The sequence below is a fragment of the Neolamprologus multifasciatus genome, chromosome 3, assembly GCF_963576455.1.
Source record: "Neolamprologus multifasciatus chromosome 3, fNeoMul1.2, whole genome shotgun sequence".
In the NCBI taxonomy this organism is placed as follows: Eukaryota; Metazoa; Chordata; class Actinopteri; order Cichliformes; family Cichlidae; genus Neolamprologus; species Neolamprologus multifasciatus.
In genome coordinates, this window is record NC_140441.1 from 2,019,639 (window position 1) to 2,046,410 (window position 26,772).

At 40.0% G+C, this 26,772-nt stretch overlaps 4 protein-coding genes across 12 annotated transcripts in view; 3 read left to right on the top strand and 1 right to left on the bottom strand.

Moving 5' to 3' along the window:
• LOC146521017 (NACHT, LRR and PYD domains-containing protein 3-like) overlaps nucleotides 1–610 on the top strand; it is a 55,290-nt gene extending 54,680 nt beyond the window's left edge. Inside the window, exon 27 of the mRNA XM_085154228.1 lies at nucleotides 481–610. The gene's annotated coding sequence lies outside the window, so the exon portion shown is untranslated. The remainder of the gene's footprint in view (nucleotides 1–480) is intronic.
• LOC146521018 (NLR family CARD domain-containing protein 3-like) overlaps nucleotides 1–26,772 on the top strand; it is a 69,507-nt gene that overhangs the window by 744 nt on the left and 41,991 nt on the right. The gene's annotated exons all lie outside the window — the stretch shown is intronic.
• On the top strand, nucleotides 508–25,079 carry LOC146521019 (protein NLRC3-like). 2 transcript variants are annotated; one of them, XM_085154245.1, is made up of 11 exons: nucleotides 508–609; nucleotides 694–811; nucleotides 4,116–4,237; nucleotides 12,033–12,111; nucleotides 12,320–12,521; nucleotides 12,678–14,469; nucleotides 16,369–16,542; nucleotides 16,786–16,959; nucleotides 17,612–17,785; nucleotides 22,451–22,497; nucleotides 22,622–25,079. In XM_085154245.1, the coding sequence occupies exons 1-11, from the start codon at nucleotides 521–523 to the stop codon at nucleotides 23,146–23,148; spliced, it is 3,498 nt and encodes a 1,165-aa protein (XP_085010371.1). In that variant the 5' UTR covers nucleotides 508–520; the 3' UTR covers nucleotides 23,149–25,079. The 2 variants fall into 2 exon arrangements, with proteins under 2 accessions (XP_085010371.1, XP_085010372.1); XM_085154246.1 differs by lacking the exons at nucleotides 22,451–22,497; nucleotides 22,622–25,079 and adding an exon at nucleotides 19,154–19,256.
• Nucleotides 19,117–26,772, bottom strand: part of LOC146521020 (uncharacterized) — a 34,231-nt gene continuing 26,575 nt past the window's right edge. For all 8 annotated transcript variants that reach the window (XM_085154222.1, XM_085154220.1, XM_085154223.1 and 5 more), the window contains one exon: nucleotides 19,117–26,637. In XM_085154222.1, the coding sequence (XP_085010348.1) occupies nucleotides 26,571–26,637 (67 nt within the window). In that variant the 3' untranslated portion in view covers nucleotides 19,117–26,570. The remainder of the gene's footprint in view (nucleotides 26,638–26,772) is intronic.

Sequence of the window (26,772 nt, forward strand, 5' to 3'; positions counted from 1 at the left end):
CAGAAAATCTCACCCATAACTGCTTCATCAGCATAGACAGTGTGAGTGTTTTTTAAAGGATCATTTTGTGAAAGACGCTCTAACACAGCTGACTGCAGCCTTTAGCTGTGAGCACACAGTGTCTCATGTTCACATTCACTTTACTGTCAAACACACTCAGTAACTTTAAACAGCTGCTGTTATCAAGTGAAAACAGCAAAGATTTCAGGGCTGAGCCCCAGTGTTTCTACATCCTAGTAACACCTCAGAGAGTCACAACTCATCAAAGCTTCTCATTATCATCAGGACAGATTTAGGTCAATACCATTTCACATTTCTGTGTCATCATCCATCAAATGTTGACACATAGTGGGTTTGTCATTCTCTCAGCTGACACTGAGATGAAGCAGGAAAGAAGCAGCTGATATTTGGAAAGTACAAGTGATGGAAAGGAGGATTTCAGTTGATGTGCACATGAATGATTTGTGTTTCCTTTTGCAGGTGAAGGTGTGTGTGTGTGAGCTGATGTGAATTGAGCAGCATGGATCAGTGTGAGGACAGAGAGGAGGGAGTCCCTCCCTCTAAAATCACTCTGTGTGGGGAACATGAGAGCCAGACCAAAGCTCAGAGGTGAGATGACCATCTCTAACTGGCCATGACTCTTCTCCATGTCACAGCTCAGCACTCACATCACTGCTCCATCATTATTCACAGGAATAAACGAGGAACAAAACGTAAATATGAACCTAAATCCAGCTGTGTGTCCTTGAAGAGTGATTGGTCTGCAGATCGTCCCATTAATTTTAAAGTCCAGCCTGTGTCTGCTGCAGAGAGTAGTGATGGGTCGTTCGCGAACGAAATGGCTCTTAGAGCCGGCTCTTTGAAGTGAACGATGCGAGCCGGCTCCTTATTGGGAGCCGTGAGGTTTTTTGTTTTTTTTCTCACCCTCTCTCTCGCCCTTTTTTCCGCTAAACTCCGCATGCGCGGCCTGTACTTTGCGCTGGGCAGAGGGGGGAGGGGCGTTAGTTACACTGGCAGTAGCACAGGAACAGAGCCAGAGAGAAAGAGAGCGAGGGACAACAATGTCACATTAGAAAGGTATAGTAATCATCCACTATTTTCAGTTGCAGATGATAAAGGATTCAGAAATCATGCAGGCCCATATGACAGAGAATGTGCATCTTCTTTTTGTTTTAATATTTTAATCTATATTTAATTGTGTTGTGGTTTGCAGTGTTTTGTGTTGTTTCACGTTAAATTTGTTTAAAAGGAAAAAGCTGAAAATTGAAATAGTTAAAAGTTTAAAATGTAAATTGTTGTTTTTTGTATTATATGATTTATTTATTACATTTTATGTGGAGTGAATAAATAAACTATATTTATGGTGGACCTTAGAGATAAAGCATGTACAAACTCCAAAACGCGTAAAAACTCCAAAACACGTAAAAACTCAGAAGCACGTACAAACTCCAAAACACGTAAAAACTCAGAAGCACGTACAAACTCCAAAACACGTACAAAAGACAACAGAAGTGCTCCAGGTTTCTAGGGCGCAGTGTTGAGCTTTTGTTACCTAGTGGCTACACAAGCCAGGAAGTATCAACAACCGGATTTGGTGTGTGGTAGTAACAGGTAAATGAACTTTTTTTTTAAATTATTTGAATAAATATGAGTGCTTGTCTATAAATACACAAACAATACACACATGTTTTCAATTGTGTAATTTAAGTGATCTGGGTAGCTCTGTTTTGGAAGTTCAGTAAACGCTAGAAATGTGTTTTGGAGTTTGTACGTGCTTTTTGGAGTTTGTATATGCTTTAGAGTTTGTACGTGCTTTGTCTCTAGGGGCCATATATAAACACATAAATAAAACCACTTTTTTTACATTAGTAATTCCTTTTCTGCATAATTTTATATTATTGTTAATGATTAAATAATTAAAGCAACAAACAACCTGAAGACCCGGTTCGGAGCCGAAAGAGCCGGCTCTTTTTAGTGAGCCGAGCCGAAAGAGCCGGATCTCTAAAAAGAGCCGGAAATCCCATCACTAGCAGAGAGGTGAGCTGTTAGTAACATGAACTCTTTGATTTAACTGCTTGATGTTTTTGGATACAATTTGCAATGCAAACACGTCATTCCCTCAATTCCATTTAAACTCTCTTAAAAACAATCTTTTGGTTTCTAAACAACTGAAAATCCACTTCAGCAAACAGGAAGTGATGCTTGTGCTCATGTTTTCTTCCATCAGTCATGTTGTGCTGTATGTTGTAGGAAGGTAGAGGAGGTAACACTAAGTTTGCTGCACAGATTTCACTTTCACTCATAAAACTCATCCATCCATCCATCCATCCATCCATCCATCCATCTATCCATCTTCTTCTGCTTATCTGGGGCCGGGTCTTGGGGTCAGCAGCCTATGCAGAGAAGCCCAGACCTCCCTCTCCCCAGCCACCTCCTCCAGCTTGTCCGGGGGAATACCAAGGCTTGGGTTTTCTCCCGGTGGGACATGCCCGGAACACCACACCCAGGAGGCATCCTTGAAATGTCAGTTAAATATATCATATAGGAGACACACACACAGTGATATCTGAGAAGTGAAATGAAGTTTATTGAATTTACAGAAAGTGTGCAATAATTGTTTAAACAAAATCAGGCAGGTGCATAAATTTGGGCACCACAAAAAAAGAAATGAAATCAATATTTAGTATATCCGCCTTTTGCAGAAATTACAGCCTCTAAATGCTTCCTGTAGGTTCCAATGAGAGTCTGGATCGTGGTTGAAGGTATTTTGGACCATTCCTCTTTAAAAAAAACAAAAACATCTTTAGTTCATTCAGGTTTGATGGCTTCTGAGCATGGACAGCTCTCTTTAACTCACACCACAGATTTTCAATAACATTCAGGTCTGGGGACTGAGATGGCCGTTCCAGAACGTTGTACTTGTTAAGGCATTCACACAGCCCCACAGCATGATAGAACCACCACCATATATAACTGTAGGTAGTAGGTGTTTTTCTTGGACTGCTGTGTTCTTTTTCCTCCATGACATAGCGCTCCTTGTTATGCCCAAATAACTCAATTTTAGTTTCATTAGTCCACAGCACCTTATTCCAGAATGAAGCTGGCTTGTCCAAATCTGCTTTAGCAAATCTCAAGCGTCTCTGTTTGTTCTGTGGACGGAGAAATGGCTTCCTCTGCATCACTCTCGCATACAGCATCTCCTCGTGTAAAGTGCGCCGAATGGTTGAACGATGCACAGCGACTCCATCTGCTGCAAGATGATGTTGTAGGTCTTTGGTGCTGGTCTGTGGGTTGACTCTGACTGTTCTCACTATTCGTCTGTCTCTCCGAGATTTTTCTTGGTCTGCCACTTCGAGCCTTAACTTGAACTGAGCCTGTGGTCTTCCATTTTCTCAATATGTTCCTAACTTTGGAAACAGACAGCTTAAATCTCTGAGACAGCTTTCTGCATCCTTCCCCTAAACCATGATGGTGAACAATCTTTGCCTTCAGGTCATTTGAGAGTAGTTTTGAGGCCCCGATGTTGCTACTCTAAAGAGAAAATTAAAAGAGGAGGGAAACTTACAATGAACCCCCTTAAATACTCTTTCTCATTATTGTATTCACTTCACTGAGGTTACCAAGCCAATTTGAGTTCCAATAATTAGTTCTAAAGGTTTTGGAATCAATAAAATGAAACAGATTTATGCACCTGCCTGATTTTGTTTAAACAACAACAGCACACTTTTTGTAAATCCAATAAACTTCATTTCACTTCTCAAATATCACTGTGTGTGTGTCTCCTATATGATATATTTAACTGACATTTTTTTATTGGAACAACCAACAATTTATACAGGAAAATAATGACTATTAACAAGGTTGCCCAGACTTTAGCATCCCACTGTAATATAGTTTCATACTGAAGTTGGACTTTGCAGTGAGCTGACATGATATGACATGATCATACTCACAGGTGTTCCTATTATTTTGTCCTGTTTCAAACATGAGAGTCTTTCTTGCTTTTTTTGTTTTTATTATTGAAAGGTCTTAAATTTCAGAGTCAGCAACTAAGATCAGGTTTTCCTTGAATCCCCGATGTGGATCGCTCACTGAGTGTTTGTGGTTTACCTCTCAGAATGACTGAAGTCCACAACAAGATGATGATCGAGGAAGAGGAAGTCAGGTCTAGATTCCCATCTGTGAGGAGTGACTGGTCCAAAGATAGCAATCCAAACTTCAGTAATGAACCAGTGAGGTAAGAGAACCATTATGAGCTGTTTTAATTTAATTCAATTCAATTCAATTCATACAACAACGGTCGCCTCAAGGTGCTTTATATTGTACAGTAGATACAGAGAAAAACCCAACAATCATATGACCCCCTATGAGCAAGCACTTTGGCAACAGTGGGAAGGAAAAACTCCCTTTTAACAGGAAGAAACCTCCGGCAGAACCAGGCTCAGGGAGGGGCGGGGTCATCTGCTGTGATTGGTTGGGGTGAGAGAAGGAAGACAGGACAAAGACATGCTGTGGAAGAGAGACAGAGGTTAATAACAGATATGATTCAATACAGAGAGGTCTGTTAATACATAGTGAGTGAGAAAGGTGACTGGAAAGGAAAAACTCAATGCATCATGGGAATCCCCCGGCAGCCTACATCTATTGCAGCATAACTAAGGGAGGATTCAGGGTCACCTGGTCCAGCCCTAACTATATGCTTTAGCAAAAAGGAAAGTTTGAAGCCTAATCTTAAAAGTAGAGATAGTGTCTGTCTCCTGAATCCAAACTGGAAGCTGGTTCCACAGAAGAGGGGCCTGAAAACTGAAGGCTCTGCCTCCCATTCTACTTTTAAATACTCTAGTATTTCAGCGTCACTCTGAGACACGATATTTCTAACTTTAGAGATGTTGCGCAAATGGAAGAAAGCAGTGTTACATCCCCCCCACCATGGTGGAGGCAAAGGCAGGAAGGAGACAGCAGCACTGGACAATCACAATCAATTGTTAGGTTGAAATAGTTAAATGTTGTCATTGTGTTATTAATTAATTAATTAATTATTAAATTTGTAATAATTAGTTCAAACTGTAGGATCAAAGACATTCTTCTGTTTCTGTTCCCCTCCCCAGCCTGTTGAGGGGGGGAAATAGTGTAACTGTAGGCACATCCTGTGTGAGGGTTCTGCTTCTTTTTTAGTGAGAAAGTTTTACTTGCCATTTTCGACCTCATCTGTGTTTGTGTATGGTGAGACCGTTAGAGGGGTTAAGCCATATACAGGATGGGGGAGATGACCCTTTTGTGATCAGCAGGAAGTCACACAAACTCACACACACTCACTCACGTGCAACTACACACACACACACACACACACACACACACACACACACACACACACACACACACACAGTGTTTTAACCTTTTGTGACCATGGGGGTGGTTTACAATGGGTGTTGGTGTAAACTGTGTGTCACAGAATAAAAAGGCTGCAAGCGGGGGCTGGTCTTTGGTGTGGTCTGAGATCCTTCCCTTGCTAGCAAGTAAAACCGATCGATCGGTGGTCTGGCTTGTTTTAGAGATGGGAATAAGTCTCTAAACCAGCGCAAACCCAACACAAATGTTTGTCATAAGACAGAAGCCAGCAGCCACCAGCTGGCCAGGGGGCTGCTCATTTGTAGTGATCCCCAGAGAGTGATTGGCCAACTGTGCCCAGACCAGCCAATAGACACATGCCAATCAACTTTGAACTGGCCACTGGTGGAGGCTTGTAAATAGTAAATGGACTGGTTCTTATATAGCGCTTTTCTACTCTTCTGAGCACTCAAAGCGCTTTATACTTGGCTTTCAGGCTTGACACCTGAAAGATAAAAAGTTAAAAAGAACACAAAAGCAAAGCCACATCTCTTGGCACGTAACAGCAGTCTTACATATTTGTTTAATATGTGCATTGAAGGACATGTCCTGGTCCAAAATGACTCCAAGGTTCCTCACAGTGTTACTGGAGGCCAAGGTAATGCCATCCAGAGTAAGAATCTGCTTAGATACCATATTTCTAAGCTTTTCAGGGCATAATATATAGTATATATATAGTATAATATATAGAGTATAATAACCTCAGTTTGATCTGAATTAAGAAGCAGAAAGTTAGCAGCCATCGAGGTCTTTATGTCTTTAAGACATTCCTGCAATTTAACTAATTTTCTTCAATCAGTGATGAGTAGTAAGCTGTTCTGGCTTTGCGGAGGGCTTTCTTATAAAACAACAAACTATTTCTCAAGGCTAAATGATGATCTTCTAAACTTGTGACAAGCCATTTACTATCCAGCTTACGAGTTATCTGCTTTAGGCTACGTGTTTGAGAATTATACCACGGAGTCAGGTACTTCTGATTTGAGTCCTTAGTTTTCACTGAGCTACAGTATCCAGAGTCGTACGTAGTGAGGAGGTGAAATTATTAACAAGATAATCGACCTCTGTTGGGGTAGCGTTCAGATAGCTGCTCTGCTCTGTGTTGGTACAGGGCATTGACGATGATAACAGTGGGTGGATTATATTCTTAAACTTAGTTACATCACTTTCAGAAAGACATCTACCATGATAAAGTCTACTCTCCACTGCTGCGTAATCAATTATTGTAAATGTAAATGTTATCAGGAAATGATCAGACAGGAGAGAGTTTCCAGGAAACACTGTTAAATGTTCAGTTTCTATGCCATATGTTAAAACAAGATCTAGAGTTTCCTGCCAGTGGCCATCTCTCTGTACAACCCATCCACTTAACACACTGGTTACTGCTACAACTACACGTTTCCTTTCCAGCTATTTATTAATAAGTGACTTATATATGTGTGTGTGTGTGTGTGTGTGTATTGTACTATTCTTAGTTAGTGTATTGTCTGTCTTGTTAATGTTGGTTTATAATGGCAAAATGTTTTTTTTAATGTAACAAAAAAATAATTTCCCCCAGAGATCAATAAAGTATTCTGATTCTGATTCTGAGTGTGATTAAAGTGGTGGGTGGGTTCTTTTACACTTTGAGAGAAACCAATTGAGTCTAATAACAGATTAAATGCCATGTCGAGGCTGTCATTCTTAGCATCTGCATGGATGTTAAAATCACCCACAATAATTATTTTATCTGAGCTCAGAACTAAATTAGATATAAAGTCTGAGAAATCAGACAGAAACTCTGTGTAAGGCCCAGGTGGACGATAGATGATAACAAGTAAGACTGGTTTCTGAGTTTCACAGCTGGGGTGAACGAGGCTAAGCATCAGGCTTTCAAATGAATTAAAAGTCTGTCTTGGTCTTTCGTTAATTAATAGGCTGGTGTGAAAAATTGCTGCCACACCGCCCCCTCGACCTGTGCTTCGAGATTTCTGGTAGTTAGAATGACTCGGGGGGTGTTGATTCATTTAAGCTAACATAATCATCCTGCTGCAACCAGGTTTCTGTAAGGCAGAGTAAATCAATTTGTTGATCAATTATTAAGTCATGTACTAACAGAGACTTGGAAGAGAGAGACCTAATATTTAATAATCCACATTTCACTGTTTTACTCTTTGGTTCAGATGTGGATACAGTATTTTTCTTTCTTTGTAATTGTTTATGTTTAACCCTCTCAAGGCAGACGTTGCCAATTTGCAACAGTTAAAAACTAACAACCTGATTACCCCACATACATATTTTATGAGTTTTTTTTTTTACTCAGAAGTAACACTGCAGGACTTGGTTTGCATTAGCAACAAAAAACTTAATTTCAGCCTGAGAGGGTTAAGTTGTTTGTTGCTGGTTTTTAGTTTGTTTTTTGTCTTTTTGGGAGCTGACACAGTCTCTATGGAGATGGGTTTTTGGGGGGGTAGCAGGAGGAGAGAAGCTGCAGAGAGGCGTGTAAGACTGCAACTCTGCTTCCTGGTCCCAACTCTGGATAGTCATATTTTGGGGGGTTTAATAAATGTGTCCATATTTCTAGAAATGAGAGCTGCTCCATCCAAAGTGGGATGGATGCCATCTCTCCTAACAAGACCAGGTTTCCTCCAGAAGGTTTGCCAATTATCTATGAAGCCCACATCATTTCTGGGACACCACTCAGACAGCCAGCAATTTAAGGAGAACATGCGGCTAAACATGTCACTCCTGGTCTGATTGGGGAGGGGACCAGAGAAAACTACAGAGTCCGACATTGTTTTGACAAAGTTGCACACCGATTCAATATTGATTTTAGTGACCTCCGATTGGCGTAACCAGGTGTCACTACTGCCGACGTAAATTATGATTTTACTGAATTTATGTTTACCCTTAGCCAGCAGTTTTAAATTTCCTTCAATGTCGCCTGCTCTGGCCCCTGGAAGACAATTGACTATGGTTGCCGGTGTCTCTAGCTTCACATGTCTGAGAACAGAATCACCAATTACCAGAGTTTGACCCCCGGCGGGTGTGTCGCCGAGTGGGAAAAAACGGTTAGACACATGAACAGGTTGGTGGTGTACCTGGGGCTTCTGTTTAAGACTATGCTTCCTCCTCACAGTAACCCAGCCGCCCTCTTTCCCCAGCTGCTTGGGATCTGCCGGGGAACAGCTAGCGGTGCCTACGCGATCTTTGGCTGCACCAGCTACAGGGGCCTGGCTAGCTACAGGTGAATGAAGGGTGTGAAGCTGAATCTCCAATTCAGTAATCCTGGCCTCCAGAGCTGCAAATATGATACATTTGTTATAATTATCATTACTGCTAAAGGAGGCCGAGGAGTAACTAAACATCTGACACAATGAGCAGGAAAGTGCAGGAGGGACAGGTGAAGTAGCCATGGTGCTAACGAGTCAGCTACGAGCTAAGCTAAGCTAGCGAAACAGTAAAGACACAGTGAGTAAATACTTTGGCTGTAAATTAGGTAGCTAGTACACAGAGAGTGTGCTTCGGATGAAGCACATGAAGATTATAATATGAAGAAGAAGTTATCTAAAAGTTTTTAATTAAATTGCTATTCAGATAAGCTACTCAAAAACACCACTGTGTGTTGGAACAGAAACAGGAAGTGATACTCTACTGCAGAGAGAGCGAACACCAAGTGACAGCTCCACCCTAAGGTCCAAATGCATTTAGATGTTTGTGTTTTCCTGGATAAATATAAGCTGAATGATCCTCAGAATTTTACAAAGGTTAACACAAAAGAGAACAGTTAAACAAGACATCTTATATTTTCCAACCTGTACAGTCTGGGGTCTACCAGTGAGGAAGTCCAGGATCCAGTTGTAGGTGTAGGTGCTGAGTCTGAGGTCCACCTTGCTAATCAGCTCATGGGGGATGACAGTGTTGAAAGCTGAGCTGAAATAAATGAACAGCATTCTTATGTGGGCGTTACGTTGATCCAAGTGTATAGGGCTGAGCGGACTGCCAATGAGATCGCATTGTCAGTTGATCGGTGTGGAATGCAAACTGTAGTGGGTCCAGTTTGGGGGGAAACTGGTTCTTGATGTAAAACAGGACTAGCTGCTCAAAGCATTTCATGATATTTGGAGTAAGTGCTACTGGGCTGTAGTCTTTTAGCTTTGAGGCTGTAGCTGTCCTTGGTACAGGTCTCATGGTGGTAATTTTAAAGCACTGGGGCACAACAGCTTGGATCAGGGAAAATTTAGGATAATAATTTGTATACTTAAAGATAAAAACTCTAGAATCAGTTTTCGATAAATATTTATTGAACACATTAGAACAATGTTTTTAAAACATAAATATGAATAAAAACAGACAGGAATATTATTCCAGAAAAAAAATTATCTTTAACTTTAAATATTTTGCTCTCCATAAAAATATATCCTGTCAAAATTATGCAAGTTAGAAATATGAACATGCTGCCAAAAACCCCAGAAAAAATAAATGAAAATTGTGTTTTTAAGTAAACGCTAAAATAACAAAAAATCAAAACAATGAGATTTTCTTGCTTTTGAGATTTTGTTATTCCATTGTTATTCCATTTTATAAAAAATAAAATAAACTTAAAATATTTTGCTCTTCATAAAAATATCTCCTGTCAAAATGATACAAATTCAAAATATGAAGATGATGCAAAAAAACAAAACACAACTGGAAATATAAATAAAATTTCTACTTTTCAGCAAAAGTTAAAATAACAACAAATCATAAGATTCAGTTTTCTTTGCTCTTATGTCATTTTGTTAGAGCTTGATGCTTAGCATCTTTTTTGGCAACAAGTTCATTTAGGTTTGGTGTGAGGTCTTGCTGTAGAGATCCTCGGGATGGACTGCAGGTGTTCATCAGTGAGATGACTCCTGTGTGCTGTTTTGTTAATCTTCATCACTGAAAACAGCGTCTCACACAGATATGTGCCAACAAACATACACAAGGTTCGAGTCGCATGTAGACGGAGCTGGGGCATTGCTTCGGAAATGGAACGAATAAACTGTGCGGGCCCTTCACTGTCGCACTTTGCCTTGAGTGTCCCATTACGCTGCAGCTCAATCAGCTCCATCTGAATCTGCACAGGTTCAGTTTCCACCTCAACTGTAAATGGGTTGCGAAGCAGCTTGAAATTCTCTTTTTGTGCTTCAAAGTCACCAAAGCGCCAACGGACCTCTGTATGATAAGGAATGTCGGCAAACTCTGAATCTATTTCCCGCATAAAAGACTGAAATTGACGGTGATTTAAACCTTTACCTCAGATAAAATTTACGGTTTGCGTTACAGTGATCATTACATGCTTCATTTTTAGGACTTTACCACACAGCCTTTCCTGGTGATATGTTGTTAACTCACCAGTACAGTTCTCCTCCTGCATCTTTACTCACATCCTGCCAACTAGTCCACTTTTTTCATCTGTTGTAAGTCAGTAAGGCAGTTTCATGTCAGTTTAACTTTGACATACATTTTTAAAAATGTCTTATCCTGTTGTTGTCCCGTGCATTGATTTAATGTCCAATATTTCCTCTGTAACGCGCAAATTGGAGTGTAATCCACAGATGAAGATGGCCAGCTGTGCAATGTCCATCATGTCTGTAATTTCATCCACAGCAAGAGAGTATTTAATAACGTTTTTGCTTCTTTCACACAACTGTGTTCTTAAATCAGTGGCCATCTCACAAACCCGATCAGCAATCGTATTTCTCCTCAGCCTGCCAAAATCTGCGTTTTGTCTGGACACAAGACGTCGCACACCTTCATCATGCAGCTCTTCAGAAACTCTCCCTCGGTAAATGGCTGGGCTGATTTGGCTATCTCCTCTGCTACAGTAAAACTTACAGTAAAACAACAGCTTCACTTTGTCGTTTTGCTCTGGTGAAAAATGTCTGCTGAAATGTCAGATTCTTCTTTAGCTCTTCTACTTTCTGTATTTTCTGCCCTGCATTTAGGTTTTTCAGCTTATCCTGATATTTTGTCTCGTAGTGCCGTCTTAAATAAAATTCCTTAATTACAGCCACATTAGCTCCACAAATAAGACACACAAGTTTACCAGCAATGTCTGTAAACATATATTCAGTCACCCACCGGTGCTGAAAGGCTCTGCTTTCAGAATCAACTTTTCTCTTCGCCATTGTGAGGGGCTAGCTTCGCAATAACAGAACTTTGACTTGATTGGCGCGGGAATGTTCCCAGGTAGCCTAGCATTCGGCATGGAGGCTGTAGTGCTGCCTTATCGGGTCTGTAGTTTGTGTGTTAATAGCACCTCATATGGCCAAGCCATGCATAACAATATAATAAATCTATATAAAATGATCTTGCAGGCGGGATATAAATGTACGCTATGTGTGATATAAAAGAGACAGATTGGAGAGAGGAGAGCCGGAAAGGTGGCTCCTGATCTGGCATCCCACACCTCCCCACCGGATCAGGTTGGAAGCTCTACCTGGCTGCTGCATCCCAGAAAAGGGAAAAAAGAACAGAGGGTAGAAGAGCGGAGCATTTTTACAGTCCTCTGTTAGGTTTCTCTACCAAGAGGTTAACTGCACAGCCCCAGAGAGGACCTGAGATAGCTGTATCAGTTAAAGTGGGTAAAAGTACTGCTAGGTCGTTATCCTGTGAACTAATTCTTCATGATTCCTCCACAGAGCAGACCAGGAGAGCTCAGAGGTTCCCAGTGGTCAGTCTGCCCAGCAGCATCAAACACACCTGGACTCAATATTTATGGTCTGTACATGTACAACAACTACTTTTATATAAGCGCCTTGAGGCGACTTTTGTTGTGATTTTGCGCTATATAAATAAAATTGAATTGAATTGAATTGAATATATCTATTCTGTGCACAGTCATCTCCATGCTGCTCTTTGTAGAGATCTGATGTTTGGCTCCATGATTTCAGTCTGATTGGCTCATTCATAAAGTATTCTGTTCCAGCTGCTGGAGAACAACATTATCACTTTTGTGAAGGACGAGCTGAAGAAGATCCAGAAGGTTCTGAGTCCAGATTACCCAGAATGCTTTGAGAGTCAGCGGGAGGATGAGTGGAAGAAGAGCAGCAGAGAAGCATTTGTGAAGATAACACTGGACTTTCTGAGAAGAATGAAGCAGGAGGAGCTAGCTGAATGTCTGCAGAGCAGTGAGAGGATTTTTTTTTTAAATTTAAGCTGCTGGATGAATCAAACATTTAGTAATGTTTTAAGAGATGGACCAACATGTATTCAGTCAGTTATTGGGGACATTTTGTAAAACATGAAGTGATTGTTGACAATGTCTTTTTACTATTGTTATTCAGAGCTTCAAGCTGCAGTTTGTCATCGTAACCTTAAATCTGCACTGAGGAAGAAGTTCCAGTGTGTGTTTGAGGGGATCGCTAAAGCAGGAAACCCAACCCTTCTGAATCAGATCTACACAGAGCTCTACATGACAGAGGGAGGGACTGCAGAGGTCAATGATGAACATGAGGTCAGACAGATTGAAACAGCATCCAGGAAATCAGACAGACCAGAAACAAAAATCAGACAAGAAGACATCTTTAAAGCCTCACCTGGAAGAGATGAACCAATCAGAACAGTGCTGACAAGGGGAGTGGCTGGCATTGGGAAAACAGTCTTAACACAGAAATACACCCTGGACTGGGCTGAAGACAAAGCCAACCAGGACATCCAGTTCATATTTCCATTCACTTTCAGAGAGTTGAATGTGCTGAAAGAGGAAAGGTTCAGCTTGGTGGAACTTGTTCATCGCTTCTTTACTGAAACCAAAGAAGCAGGAAGCAGCTTTGAAGACTTCCAGGTTGTGTTCATCTTTGATGGTCTGGATGAGTGTCGACTTCCTCTGGACTTCCACAAAACTACAATCCTGACTGACCCTAGAAAGTCCACCTCAGTGGATGTGCTGCTGATAAACCTTGTCAGTGGGAACCTGCTTCCCTCTGCTCGCCTCTGGATAACCACACGACCTGCAGCAGCCAATCAGATCCCTCCTGACTGTGTTGACATGGTAACAGAGGTCAGAGGGTTCACTGACCCACAGAAGGAGGAGTACTTCAGGAAGAGATTCAGAGATGAGGAGCAGGCCAGCAGGATCATCTCCCACATCAAGACATCACGAAGCCTCCACATCATGTGCCACATCCCAGTCTTCTGCTGGATCACTGCTACAGTTCTGGAGGATGTGCTGGAAACCAGAGAGGGAGGGCAGCTTCCCAAGACCCTGACTGAGATGTACATCCACTTCCTGGTGGTTCAGGCCAAAGTGAAGAAGGTCAAGTATGATGGAGGAGCTGAAACTGATCCACACTGGAGTCCAGAGAGTAGGAAGATGATGGAGTCTCTGGGAAAACTGGCTTTTGATCAGCTGCAGAAAGGAAACCTGATCTTCTATGAACCAGACCTGACAGAGTGTGGCATCGATATCAGAGCAGCCTCAGTGTACTCAGGAGTGTTCACACAGATCTTTAAAGAGGAGAGAGGACTGTACCAGGACAAGGTGTTCTGCTTCATCCACCTGAGTGTTCAGGAGTTTCTGGCTGCTCTCCATGTCCATCTGACCTTCATCAACTCTGGACTCAATCTCCTGGAAGAACAACAGACATACTCCCAGAAGTCTGAAACAGGAGTATCTGCAGAGAATTTCTACCAATGTGCTGTGAACAAGGCTTTACAGAGTCCAAATGGACACCTGGACTTGTTCCTCCGCTTCCTCCTTGGTCTTTCACTGCAGACCAGTCAGACTCTCCTACGAGGTCTGCTGAAACAGAAAGGAAGTAGCTCACAGACCAATCAGGAAACAGTTCAGTACATCAAGAAGAAGCTCAGTGAGAATCTATATGCAGAGAAAAGCATCAATTTGTTCCACTGTTTGAATGAACTGAATGATTGTTCTCTAGTAGAGGAGATCCAACAGTCCCTGAGATCAGGAAGTCTCTCCACAGATAAACTGTCTCCTGCTCACTGGTCAGCTCTGGTCTTCATCTTACTGTCATCAGAAAAAGATCTGGATGTGTTTGACCTGAAGAAATACTCTGCTTCAGAGGAGGCTCTTCTGAGGCTGCTGCCAGTGGTCAAAGCCTCCAACAAAGCCATGTAAGTAAATATATACTTATCCCTTTACTTTTAAAATGTTTATTTTTGGTGGGTGGAACCAAAGATCTCCAATGTGGACTTATCAGACTAAAGCACAGATTTCCACTGGTCTAATGTCCATTCCTTGTGTTTTTTGGTCCAAACAAATATCAGTTTTTTAGACCGTTCATTTCAGTCGAGTCTCCCCAGTATATCTCTGACCTGTTGAAACCTCATGCTTCATCCCGAGCACTTAAGTCGTCAGGTCAGAGGTTACTTGGTGGTCCCACGTACTAGGTGTAAAACACGTGGGGATCGGGTTTTTCAGGCACTGGCACCAAGGCTGTGAAACTCCCTGCCATGGTCTTTATGTTGTCTAGACTCCATTGTCTCCTTTAAAAAGCAGCTGAAGACATTTTTATACAAATGAGCTTTTAATTATTTTTTTCACTCTTTTATATTATTTTATTTGTATCTCTGATTTTATTGTGAAGCATCTTGTGATTTTTATCTGTGAAATGTGCTATATAAATAAATTTTACTTACTTACTAATAGGGGTGGGTGATATAAACGATATACAATAGAAACGATATAAATTTGGCCAACGATAGAGATTTTGACTATACCGCTCTATCGCGATAGCGCATGTTGATGATGTCATCAAGCTGCGCCTGTTTTGGTCGAAACATCGCAGCGGCTACAACCATTATCGTCTGCAAATTATGCCGGGTAACAGTCATAGCAAAGAGATGAAACACTTTTGAAATATGGGGAAAGCCAAAAACTGCACTTCTTCCACTTCCGTAACATTGATTCATTAATGTTGAATTCTCTCGCAGCTGTACTATTCCCATTTTGTTGCAGTGTATTAATAACTAACCTCGTATTGTGGATGAATAATCTCAGTTTCCTGACGTTTGTCCCGTCTATAGCATCCTGCTATACGATTGCATTTGTCCCTAACCACCAGAATCCCTCACGTTACCTTTTATCAATTGGAAAAAAAAGTTGGTGTTCATCCTCCAGCTTCACTGTGCTAATGTTATGCTAGCATAGCTGTGTCGCTAGCAATCACGTAGCACAACATTATATACCAGGTAGTCCAACTTCAGTAACCCTACAAACGCCACTGCTGTTTAATTTTCTGTCTTCATTTATGTTGGAAGTGGTAGCTTGTGGTAGTACAGCTGGAGCTGTACGTTTTAATTAGTTTCAAAAATCTGCATGGTATGTCATGTTTAGGTGGAAACTAGCGGGCTAACTTCCTGTTAACTTCTAACTCCGTTAAATTTAATAAATTCTGTTTTCATGGATGCATGGATGTTAAACTTAATTGTTACACCTGATAAAGCAGCAACCCTGATGATTTTATTAAAGATGAAATAATTTAGACCGTTTTTAACTCTTAGTGTTCGTTTGACTTTGGGACCTGAAACGGACGGAGTTTTGGACCCAGATTGCTCCGCGAAGCTCCTCACTACGGCAGCCGTAATGCTCTGACAATCCATCAAGCAGTGCGACTTACCAAAGTTGTACTAAAACATTTTTAACAGATTTCTGCACGCCAAAATTGGTTCGAGGTCAGTAAGCACAACCAGAATTCATACATAAGGCACACTCTCGATTTTTGAGAAAATTAAAGGATTTTAAGTGTGCCTAATAGTGTGGAAAATACGTTACACAGAAGAAAAGAATATATCGCGATATATATCGTTACTGCACATGCTTCAAATTATATTGCGATAGGAATTTTAGGCCATATCGCCCAGCCCTACTTACTAATTAATTGTACTAGTTGCTCAGTTGCTTTTCCGTTTAGAGGTATAATGGTGATTTTATGATCAATTTTTTTCTGACATTTTAGATTTTTTGTTAACAAGGACTTCCCTTGTACTGATTTTTATTTCTTTTCTCTTTAGACTGAGTGGCTGTTTCCTCTCTAAGAGAAGCTGTGAAGCTTTGTCCTCAATTCTCAGCTCCCCGTCCTGTAGTCTGAGAGAGTTAGACCTGAGTAACAACAGTCTGCAGGATTCAGGAGTGAAGCTTCTTAATGCTGCTCTGGAGAGTCCACATTGTACACTAGAAGTTCTGAGGTCAGATTAGTGAATATTTTATTTATTTATGTTGAATTATTTTAGTTTAAAAGTAAAGATCTTCTTTTTTTGTAGCTTAGCATTTTTAATATTCCTTAGTAACAGTAACCTGCCACATTTCTGTTTAAAACAAGGCAAAATTTTCAACCATTTCTGAAATATTAAATGTTGACAGTGGTAACTGCTGATTGCATCATCAATTGTTATAAAGTCAGTGTTTTTTTTTTTGTTTTTTTTTGTCAGACTGAATTTCTGTAACCTCTCAGGAAAAAGCTGTGAAGCTCTTTCCTTAGTTCTAAGCTGCCCATCCTCCTGTCTAAGAGAGCTGGACCTGAGTGACAATGACCTTCAGGATTCAGGAGCCAAATTTCTTTCTGCAGAACTGCAGAGTCTACATTGTACTCTGAAAACTCTGAGGTCAGAGTTTAGTCATTTTCACTCCATATAATTTGTAATTTGTATCATATTCTTACTTAAAAAGCTAAGGCTTATACAATTTTAGACTCTGAATTGCTGTTTATAAATATTTTTGTAAAAGTTTGTAAAAATTAGACTTGGAGTTTGTTTTTTTTTCCAGATTATGTCCTGTAATGAGCATACTAAAGATTAATATAGTACTAACTTCCTGTGATTAGTATTATTACAATTTAAATGGAGAGAACATATTTCTCCCATATTAGCTTGTCTCCATATGTCTTCATATCTGATACACCTACATTACCCTATTGCGGCACTTCACTGTCAGACAGCTGGTCGACCTCTGGTTCATTGAGTTTCTGAAAGTAAAATGGGAGGTGCTCCCTTCAGATATCAACCTCCTCGCTGGTGGAACCAGCTCACAGTTTTGAATGAAAAGATAGACATTCTCTCTACTTATAAGATTAGACAGAAGACATTGGTTTATGATAAAGCAAGTGAGGGAAAAGTCAACCCTCCCTAACCCTGGAGGTCTTTTCCTGGGAAAAATGAGTTCCTCCTTCCAGCTGTAGCCAAGTACTGCTCAGTAGGATGAGTGTGATTGTTCATATATGTGTGTTCATTGATTGATGTTTGTTTTGTGTGTCTGCAGTCTGTCAGGCTGTCTGATCACAGAGGAAGGCTGTACTTCTCTGGCCTCAGCTCTGAGCTCCAACCCGTCCCACCTGAGAGAGCTGGACCTGAGCTACAATTACCCAGGAGACTCAATAGTGAAACTGCTGGCAGCTGGTCTGAAGGATCCACAGTGGAAACTGGACACTCTCAGGTATGGAGAGAATGTCTGATAGAGGAAGAAGAGCTGGAAACATTTCCCATGTCCTTCTCGTATTTCCTGTTTGTTTCGTGCAGATGTGAAATGAACAATCATTTATAATACATTTTATAAATGTAATATATAGTACATATATAATAAGTTTTTCCTTTGCACACAACAAAAACACTCTTGTAACTGATCAAGTAGGGATAGTAATGTTGGAGGCCTCCAGCGAGAGCTTCTCCATTAACAAGCTGTATATATCTTAGTATATTTAACAGTACAGTACTATGGTCAAAAAGTCTTCTTTTTTTTTTCAGTTACCCCAATTCAGGTTAGACTAATTTCTGTACAGATAGGTGTAGGACATATTTATCCTAGGTCAGTACAAACACTGGAAACAGGATAAATTGTTACACTTAAAAGAGATAAAAACCACTGAACAAAAAAATTCGGTATAAACTGACAACTACAGGGAGGTGTCAACTAAAACTAATTCCACAAATAAAGGAATTTAGAGAAGACGGTAGTGGAGGTACTAAACAACAGCCTGTATAGTTCCACGTGCCTGTTTCTGGAAGCTTCTGACAAAGAAACCAGCCAGTGCTTGTGACCTGTTAGAACTGGATGTGAGGGTGCAGAAAGTGTTGCTGCCTTCTGGAAAGTGCGTCTAACAACCTGAAGAAGAAAGTGAAGAAAACATCAAACACTGAGGAGAAGAAACTGGCAGAGGCAGTTTTTCACATGTTATCTGTTTTCAGGAAACGTGATTTACGCCAAGATTAGATTTAGTTGTACATGGGTATAGTGATATATGATAGGCTTGATGTTGCTGTTGGAGCACCTGGAAATAGGAATATGGTTAGGTAGGGAAGCTCTCACTGTAATAAACCATGAGAATCCTCGCAAAAAACCCTACAAGTTCACTGTTTTAAAAACATCAAAATGCCTCAAGAGTAAGAAGATAATGCTGTGTGGACACTTAAGTGCTCACATTGTACTCTGGGGAGGACAAAGAACACATGGAAATGGTGAGGTGATTGGGCAGCTCATAGATGAGAAGAAATTAGTCAGTCTGAATGAACAGGGACTCTGGTCACTGTCAGCTTAGGGAAAGAGTCTTTGCTGGATTTAAAATCAGGATCAAGAAACACAGCAGGTTTAATATTTAGTATTTACTGTTATATTCCCATAGATCATTGTGATGTTGTTTATTGTGTTGCTCTTTTTTCTGCTTGTTTTCTCTTTTTTCTTTCTCAACAGGTGATCCAGGTGATTCATATATGTATTTTTTGTCTGCTTATTTTGTTGGTTTTTGTTTTTTTACCCTTTATCCCCCTCCCTCTTTCCCTCTTTCTTTCTCCCCTTTCTTTTCCCTAGTAATTCTGATGGCAAAAGACCCAAACGGGACAGGCCAAAAAAAAAAAAAAAAGACAGAGCACAGCAGGAATTTAGAGCTGGGAAGTTTACCAGGAAGCAATAGTGGCAATTGATCACAATTCCATTACTTGTAAAATAGGACTTAGAGCTGATTAAGAAAGAGTGAGGGGAATAGAAAGGTGGAAGTTTGATGAGGCTTAGTGGAGAATAATTAAGTCTAAAGTTAAGCATGGGTTAGATAATGTTAGGCTGGAGGAGGACAGAGATGATATCCAAGAAAGCTGACTAAGCACAGGATAAATGCAGTTCAGGAACCTGCTCCAATGAGTAGCTAAAGAGTACAGAGTACAGAGGATGATGGTGCCATAGTGAGATCAAGAACGTAACACAGCAGTACTGGACAGAAACAGCTTTCAGGCAGCTTAAAAGAAGCACAATATAAAAAGCTCAGTAGTAGAGAGGAAACCGTTAGGAAAACTAAAAGTACATTCTTGCAGGTACTTGCTACAGTACTTTAGGAAGAACTACACCAATTCAGAATGCATGGAGTACAGTTAAGAACATATATGTCGGGAAACAACAACACTATCCAATATTAGTAGATCAAGGAGCTACAGGAAGTAAGCAGCTACAAGAAAAAGCAGAGATCCTGGTTAAAGAATTTTATCAGTAATTTAAGTAATGAAGAGACATTTGAGGAAAAAAATAAAGGAATAAAAATGAAATGTTAAACCAGGAAATTCCTGGAGAAGAGGATTGTTCTAATAATCAGTTTTCAGTGTGTAAATTAAATGCATGAAAATGACTTCCCCTGAGAAGGATCAGGTGTGTTAGAGGATGGACTGAATGCTCTGCTGCTCGTTTACAATAGAATATGACAGGAAGCTGGAAAGAAGCTCTAATAATTCCAATGGTGAAACCAAGGAAAGACCTCACTAAGACCACAGGTTATAAGCCTGTAGCTCTAATTTCTCATCTAGGGAAAGTCATGGAAAGAATGGCAGTGGACAGACTGATGTATGTGACTGAAAGAAGGCACCCGAAAGAAGGGTTTTCACCTTTTCAGGAGGAGGAGGAACACCATGCACCCAGCAGCCTGCTTAGAATCAGAGATAAGGAAAGCTCGGGGAAATAATGAATTAGTGGGGGCAGTTTTTGGATATAGGATGTAGACTATAGACCTTAAGAGTGGAGAAGTCTGTTTTTTAGAGGAGACATGTCAGATACACCTGTGTAGACTTGGACAGGTAAATGCATTAGGAGATGAGGTGTTGCTTTTATTAGCCAGCTTAAATGATGGAAAATAAATCAGTTGTTCCTGGTTAATATTTTGTGTTTGCAAACAGTATCACATACCCAGGCCTAATCTGTACATACATCCAAAATATACTGATTTTATTGGAGGATAATCCACTAACATGTTTTAATGCACAAGTTCATGTGATTTCTGTGCTGGACTATTGCCGGACTCGGTCTGTGGCTTGCTGCTGATAATAAAAAGTTAAATTTAATGCAATTCAATTTTATTTATACAATGCTAAATCTGTAAGGTAGACCCTAAAATGATCAGAATCAGGATACTTTATTAATCCCTAACGAAATTATGTGGCTCCAGTTGCTCCAAGACAACAATAGTAACAGACTGAGCTAATTAAATAACAGAATATATTACAAAACACTTACAAAATATAAGAAATGGCTCTAATATGTAAACATTTTTGACATTTGATAAATAAAGTGGAAACAAAGTATAATCTTATGTAAAACATTAGGAGCTACATATAGGCGGTGCAAAATTTTGTTCTGGGTTTCTAGCAGGGGGTTGCAAGTGAAAGTAGACCTAATTATATTAATGGCTTCTTTCCAATCCTCCTCTGTGTATTGATTATTAAGATCTTCCCATTTTTGAATAGCACGACTGTACAGCTACTATGATCATACAGTAATGAGTAAAAAGTAGAAATAAAATGAGTTTGGTCCTTTATCATTTCTTTTTGTTGCAGACAACTAAACTCCACAGTGGAGATGGTTGTTTTGTTTTTGTTTTTACCTGTCCTGTCTGGCACTGGAACTGGAAGGGACAACAGTATTAGCATTAGCAGTTAATGCTAATTCACATCAAAGTACCATTAGCTGCTAATGGCAGCTTACTTAGCATTAGCTAGTCACACTTTTATAACACAAGGGAAAAGGGTATTAGCGTTAGCTATTCACATTGTTAAAAAGGAAGGGAAAACAGTATTAGCATCAGTGGATAATGTTAATTTATTTCAAATTTGCATTAGCTGCTAACAGTGGCCTACTTAGCATTAGCTGCTGACATTGTTAATAAGCAAGGGAAAACAGTATTAGCATTACCGACTAATACTAATTCACCTCAAATTGGCATTAGCCGCTAACAGCAGCCTACTTAGCATTAGCTGCTAAGATTGTTAGAAAGCCAGGGAAAAAGGTGTCTGAAGGTTCTCACTCATCCAGGTCATCATAGTCTAAGGAGCTTGGAAAGAAAAGCGTCTGGACTTCTTTAGGTTGCTTGAAAGGGAAGGTATTATCATTAGCTGTTTTTTTTCACCTTAAATTAGCATTAGCTGCTAACAGCAGCCTACTTAGCATTAGCTGCTCACATTGTTATAAAAAAAGGAAAAAAGGGGGTATACACATTAGCTGCTAATGCTTATTCACCTCAAATTAGCTTTAGCCACTAATGACAGACTACTTATCGTTAGCTACTCACATTCATATAAAGCAAGGAAAACTGTCTTGTCATTAGTTACTAATGCTAATTCACCTCAAATTAGCAATAGCAGCTAACAACGCTAATCAGAGCAGTTAACCCTGCTAATCAGATGATAATATTCACATTACTCAACTCCTTAACTGTCATTGGTTGCGTCAGACGAGCTGTTCAGTTACCATGGTTGCATGAGCTCTGCTTTATGTTGTCAGTGTGTACAGTACTGTATAGATGTACAGTAACAACACTGACACCAAAAGGAAAAAAACAGCTGGCAGCAAAGGCAGGGAGGTGTCCTTTCCAGCTTAACAGAAGAAGAATATAAAGATAGTGAAGGTGACCGTGTGAATCAGTCATATTTCATTTAATACAGTAGTGCACTGACAGATCCAGGATCAGTCCAGTCATCAGCAGTTTGATCCACATATGGATTGAAGTGTATTTGTGAAAATGTTGGACTGTTCCTTTATCAGTGTCTAACAGTATGTGTATGAGAGCCATGTAATGTCCATGTGTGCATGCTGAAAGAGACTGTGCTGGTCTGACCCCCCTCCTCCTTTCAGGGTGGAGCCTGCTGGAGTCCAATGGTTGAGACCAGGTCTGAGGAAGTGTAAGTGTGTTTTTATTGTGATTCATTCACATCTTTGATGTGAGGAGTCATCATCAAATTGTCAATCAATGAACAGATGATGGATCAATAACTGCAGCTGGATTGTGTTTGTTCTCTTCATCAGATTCCTGTCAACTCACAATCGACACAAACACGGTGAACACAAAGCTCCAACTGTCTGACAACAACAGGAAGGTGACACGTGTGGAGGAGGTTCAGTCATATCCTGATCATCCAGATAGATTTGATGTTTATCCTCAGTTTCTGTGTAGAGATGGTCTGACTGGTCGCTGTTACTGGGAAGTCGAGTGGAGAGGAAACATTTATATATCAGTGAGTTACAGACAAATCGGAAGAAAAGGAAACAGTGAAGACTGTTTGTTTGGACACAATGATCAGTCCTGGAGTTTGCACTGCGCTGGTGATGGTCCTCGTTGTGTCTGGCAAAATAAAAGATACACATCCATCTCCTCCTCCTCCTCTGTCTCTAACAGAGTAGCAGTGTATGTGGACTGTCCTGCTGGCACTCTGTCCTTCTACAGAGTCTCCTCTGACACTCTGATCCACCTCCACACCTTCAAAACCACATTCACTGAACTTCTTTATCCTGGATTTAGGTTAAATCCTGGTTCCTCAGTGTCCCTGTACTGAGTGGAGTGTAAAGAGTGTCTGCTGTCAGAGAAACACTGACTGTTGAACAGGTAGTTCAATCTGTACATGTCTGTCTCTTTCACTCAGAAACATATTTTCAGATTCAGATTCATGGATTCAATCAGTTGATGTTTTAAACTGTTCTGAATGATTCCTTGTAAACTTCTTCCTCTCCAGTCCTTTAAAGATGTAAACTCCCATTATTCCAGGATCCACATGCTGTTTTTCTGTCTTTTTCCACTCAACGCTGCACAGTGAATACCAGTATGTTGTGTTTCTCTGAAGCTCAGTTCACAACCAGCTCCTCTGCATTTTCATCCCATTAAGAAAGAGAAATCAAACATTTGGATTCATTTTAATGAGCTCAGACTTAAAAACCGATCCAATCAAAGAAACATGAACTTCCATATTGATCAGATCAATACGTACAGCTCTGATGTCACTAACATCTCCTTGAACTCTTCATTGATGGTGATTTGTGGTCCTCTGCTGGTGAGAAGATGAACTGTATGATGTCAGTTTAATGAGCACAGATGAGATGAAGTGTTTTTAAATCTGCTTTTTCTAATTGTTCAGGGTCCTCCTCCAGGAAACAGCTTCAACAAAATCTGGCTTTCAAAATAAGACCTTAGTCTGAGTTTTTAAAAAAGCTCTTACTTTGATAGGAATTGACATTTAATATTCATGTTATCAGTCCATCAATGGGTGTTATTAGCAGTTATCAGCTTCATAGCTGTGGCTGAGATTGGCCCTCCTGCACCTGCTAGCAGGCTCAGTAGGTCATTATCACCAATTGGTTAGCCGGATCGCTGTTGGAGGGACGATGATGAATCCAGATCCAGTACAGACAGACTCCACTTCACACTGAGATGGGCGCATAGCAGCTAATGTTACACCCCTGAAAACGGGGAAAGAATCACGAGAGTGATTTTGACTTGCATCTCTCATGCAGTTCTTTATTGCAATCAAAATGAACATAAATGTTTCACATTCTGTATTGCTTAATGTCACATGGTGGAAGGAAAAGCTAAATAATAAACCAAAATGATAAAGTGTTTACTATACATATACCTGAACAAATTTCCTGACAAAATGGTTGACAATAGCAACGTTTCTAGCTCCTGCCGTTAGCTCAATGGACATTATACAGTACCAAACTGAGGCTCAAAACCACCGTGTCTCTGTGCACAAAACGACTGTGATATAATGCTTCTAAAGCTTACAAAACAATGAAGGGTTAAATATCTTAACAATGTACAGATTGCCTATATATGAACTTTTAAACACCTTTACCTGAAAACGGGGAAAAGAATCACAAGAGTGATTTTGACTTGCGTCTCTCATGCAGTTGTTTATTGCAATGAGGAGAGCGCGCGAAAGCCCCCTGGTGGAGAATAGTGACACTACTAATCAATCCCAGAAAAGGCTTTCTAACCGATCAGTGATGTATAGGTCACAGTTCTCTTAAATAAAATGAAAGCCATTAATATAACATGAAAAATAATAACCTCTTAACCATTTTCTTACCATATTTACATAATTTTTTCTGTATATCAACTAATATGAATTAGTATTAACTGAACCCTTTTATATTCAGTAATCCTTTAACATGTCACACTAACTACTGAAAAATGTCTATTTAATCAGTTTGAATATGATTTCCTCATGAACAGAAACAGATTTCATAATGAAAAGGCTTCTGAACGTCACTCTTATGCCACAACCATCATCTGTATGATGGAAGTTGAGCCTGGAAATAGTTTTTTGCTAGTATATTACTTTAGCTGACGCTAACTTCAAAGCATGCCATGAGAGTGTTAATAACGTTACTAATGTTCAGCTACACTTTACTAGGTCACATCTGTGACACACGTCACTTAAATAAAGAAGGAAATATTGGCTCTGTTTTATCTGCTGGGCCCAAAAGTGACTCCCCGTATTTAAACTGCTATGAATAACTTGTTGGTCTATAATATGTGAAACATATCAAATGTATCCATCATGAAAGATATCAGGTCATCTTGAGCCACAAAAACATTCCTATCATGAGGTAGAAGCTGGAATCAGTTTGTTGCAGACGTTTATATATCCGATATTTATCCAGTTAAAGTCACATTGAAATTCAAAAATCTCTTTTCAAGAGTCGTCTGTCCAAGAGGAGCAGAAACTGCAACAAATAAAACAACAGTTATTTAAGGCTGTTTTAAATGGCCACAAAATACCAAATTGGTTATAATGCAGCTGCTTCAGAGGAATAAAGATACTTGAAAAACTGTTTTTATTTTATGTGTAACACCTTTCAATAATGTGTTCACTAAAGTCTATTGACCAGTATAAGTAAAGACATCACACACACACATGGAAACACTGAAACCTGTTTTTGGTGCAGCAGCGGTCCCAGCTGCTCGCCTTTATCCAGACTGGGTCGGCTGCTTATCTCAATATAATCAATGTTTAAAGTTTTGTTCTCAGTGTTTCTGTGTTGCTTCGTATAGGATCTCCCAGCATCATCAGCTGTGCTGTCCAGTCATTGTGTGCTAGGTTACCCTTATAGTGCAATGTGTGTTTGCACAAAGAGAAGCATGTGTGTCAAATATAAATAAGCACAGAACAGAAAAAGCTGCTCGTTTCTTCTATTTAGAGTCAAGTTAGTGTTTTGTGTCTTTGTTTGAGGCCTAATGTCAAGCAGAGGTGTGTGTAACTGGACTGGTCTGTTATATGTGTGAAATGTGTGCTTCTCTTCAGCATCATCTTTGTCACTGCTGATTCCTTTGTGTCATCATTTGTTGAGAAGAGAGAACAGTTATAACGGAGGAGCAAAAGGAAGCCCTGAAATCTGCATCCAACAAGGAAGTGTTGGCTCACCAGTGATACCAGCACACACATATATATACACACATATACACGTATATATATATATATATATACACGTATATATATACACACACACACACACATATATGTGATATATGTTATTACTGATATATGACATTCCATCAGAAAGAGATGATTGTGAGAACTTGTTCATTATTTGTTCAATAAACAATTCAGCTGTTACACTTTTCAGTATCTGTTTGTATTTCATGGAATCAACATTTTTGTGCGAGTACACAAAAATCAGTACAGTTATTGCAAAAGTACCAATAATAAACAAAGCCGACTCACAACTGTACAATAAAACTGTTACAGCCTCATTTTGTTTTTTCACTAATTGAAAATATTTTAATCACAATAATACAACCTGATGTGTAAGTATTGGGATGACCACTAGATGGCTTCAGATCTCCATAAAATAAAAATCAGCAGAAACATGAGACGCGCTTAGTATGAAGCAATTGCGAGAGTTTTTACTGAGACCATAAAACTACATCTCCCTGATGATGACGACCATGACGATGATGTTAAAGATGATGACGAGTGCTTCACCAGATCTCAAACTGCATGTGCTCTTTGAAGGCTGCTCTGTGCACGATGTTGTTGCTGAAGAGTCTAGAAAGAGACCAAAGCAGAGAGAGCAGACGTCATTCACACAGGACAACATGAATCCACGTGAGCTCAGGCTGTGAATGATTTCTCTGAGAGTCTGAGAAGAAACTCCTTCACTCATGGTGACTGATTCATGTT

Excerpts from the sequence above, each read along its gene's own strand:
- LOC146521019 (XM_085154245.1), top strand. The coding sequence starts at position 521 with ATGGATCAGTGTGAGGACAGAGAGGAGGGAGTCCCTCCCTCTAAAATC. Across the intron at positions 812-4,115 it reads AGCCTGTGTCTGCTGCAGAG|AGAATGACTGAAGTCCACAA; the intron begins AGTAGTGATGGG and ends GGTTTACCTCTC. Across the intron at positions 22,498-22,621 it reads GAGACCAGGTCTGAGGAAGT|ATTCCTGTCAACTCACAATC; the intron begins GTAAGTGTGTTT and ends TCTCTTCATCAG.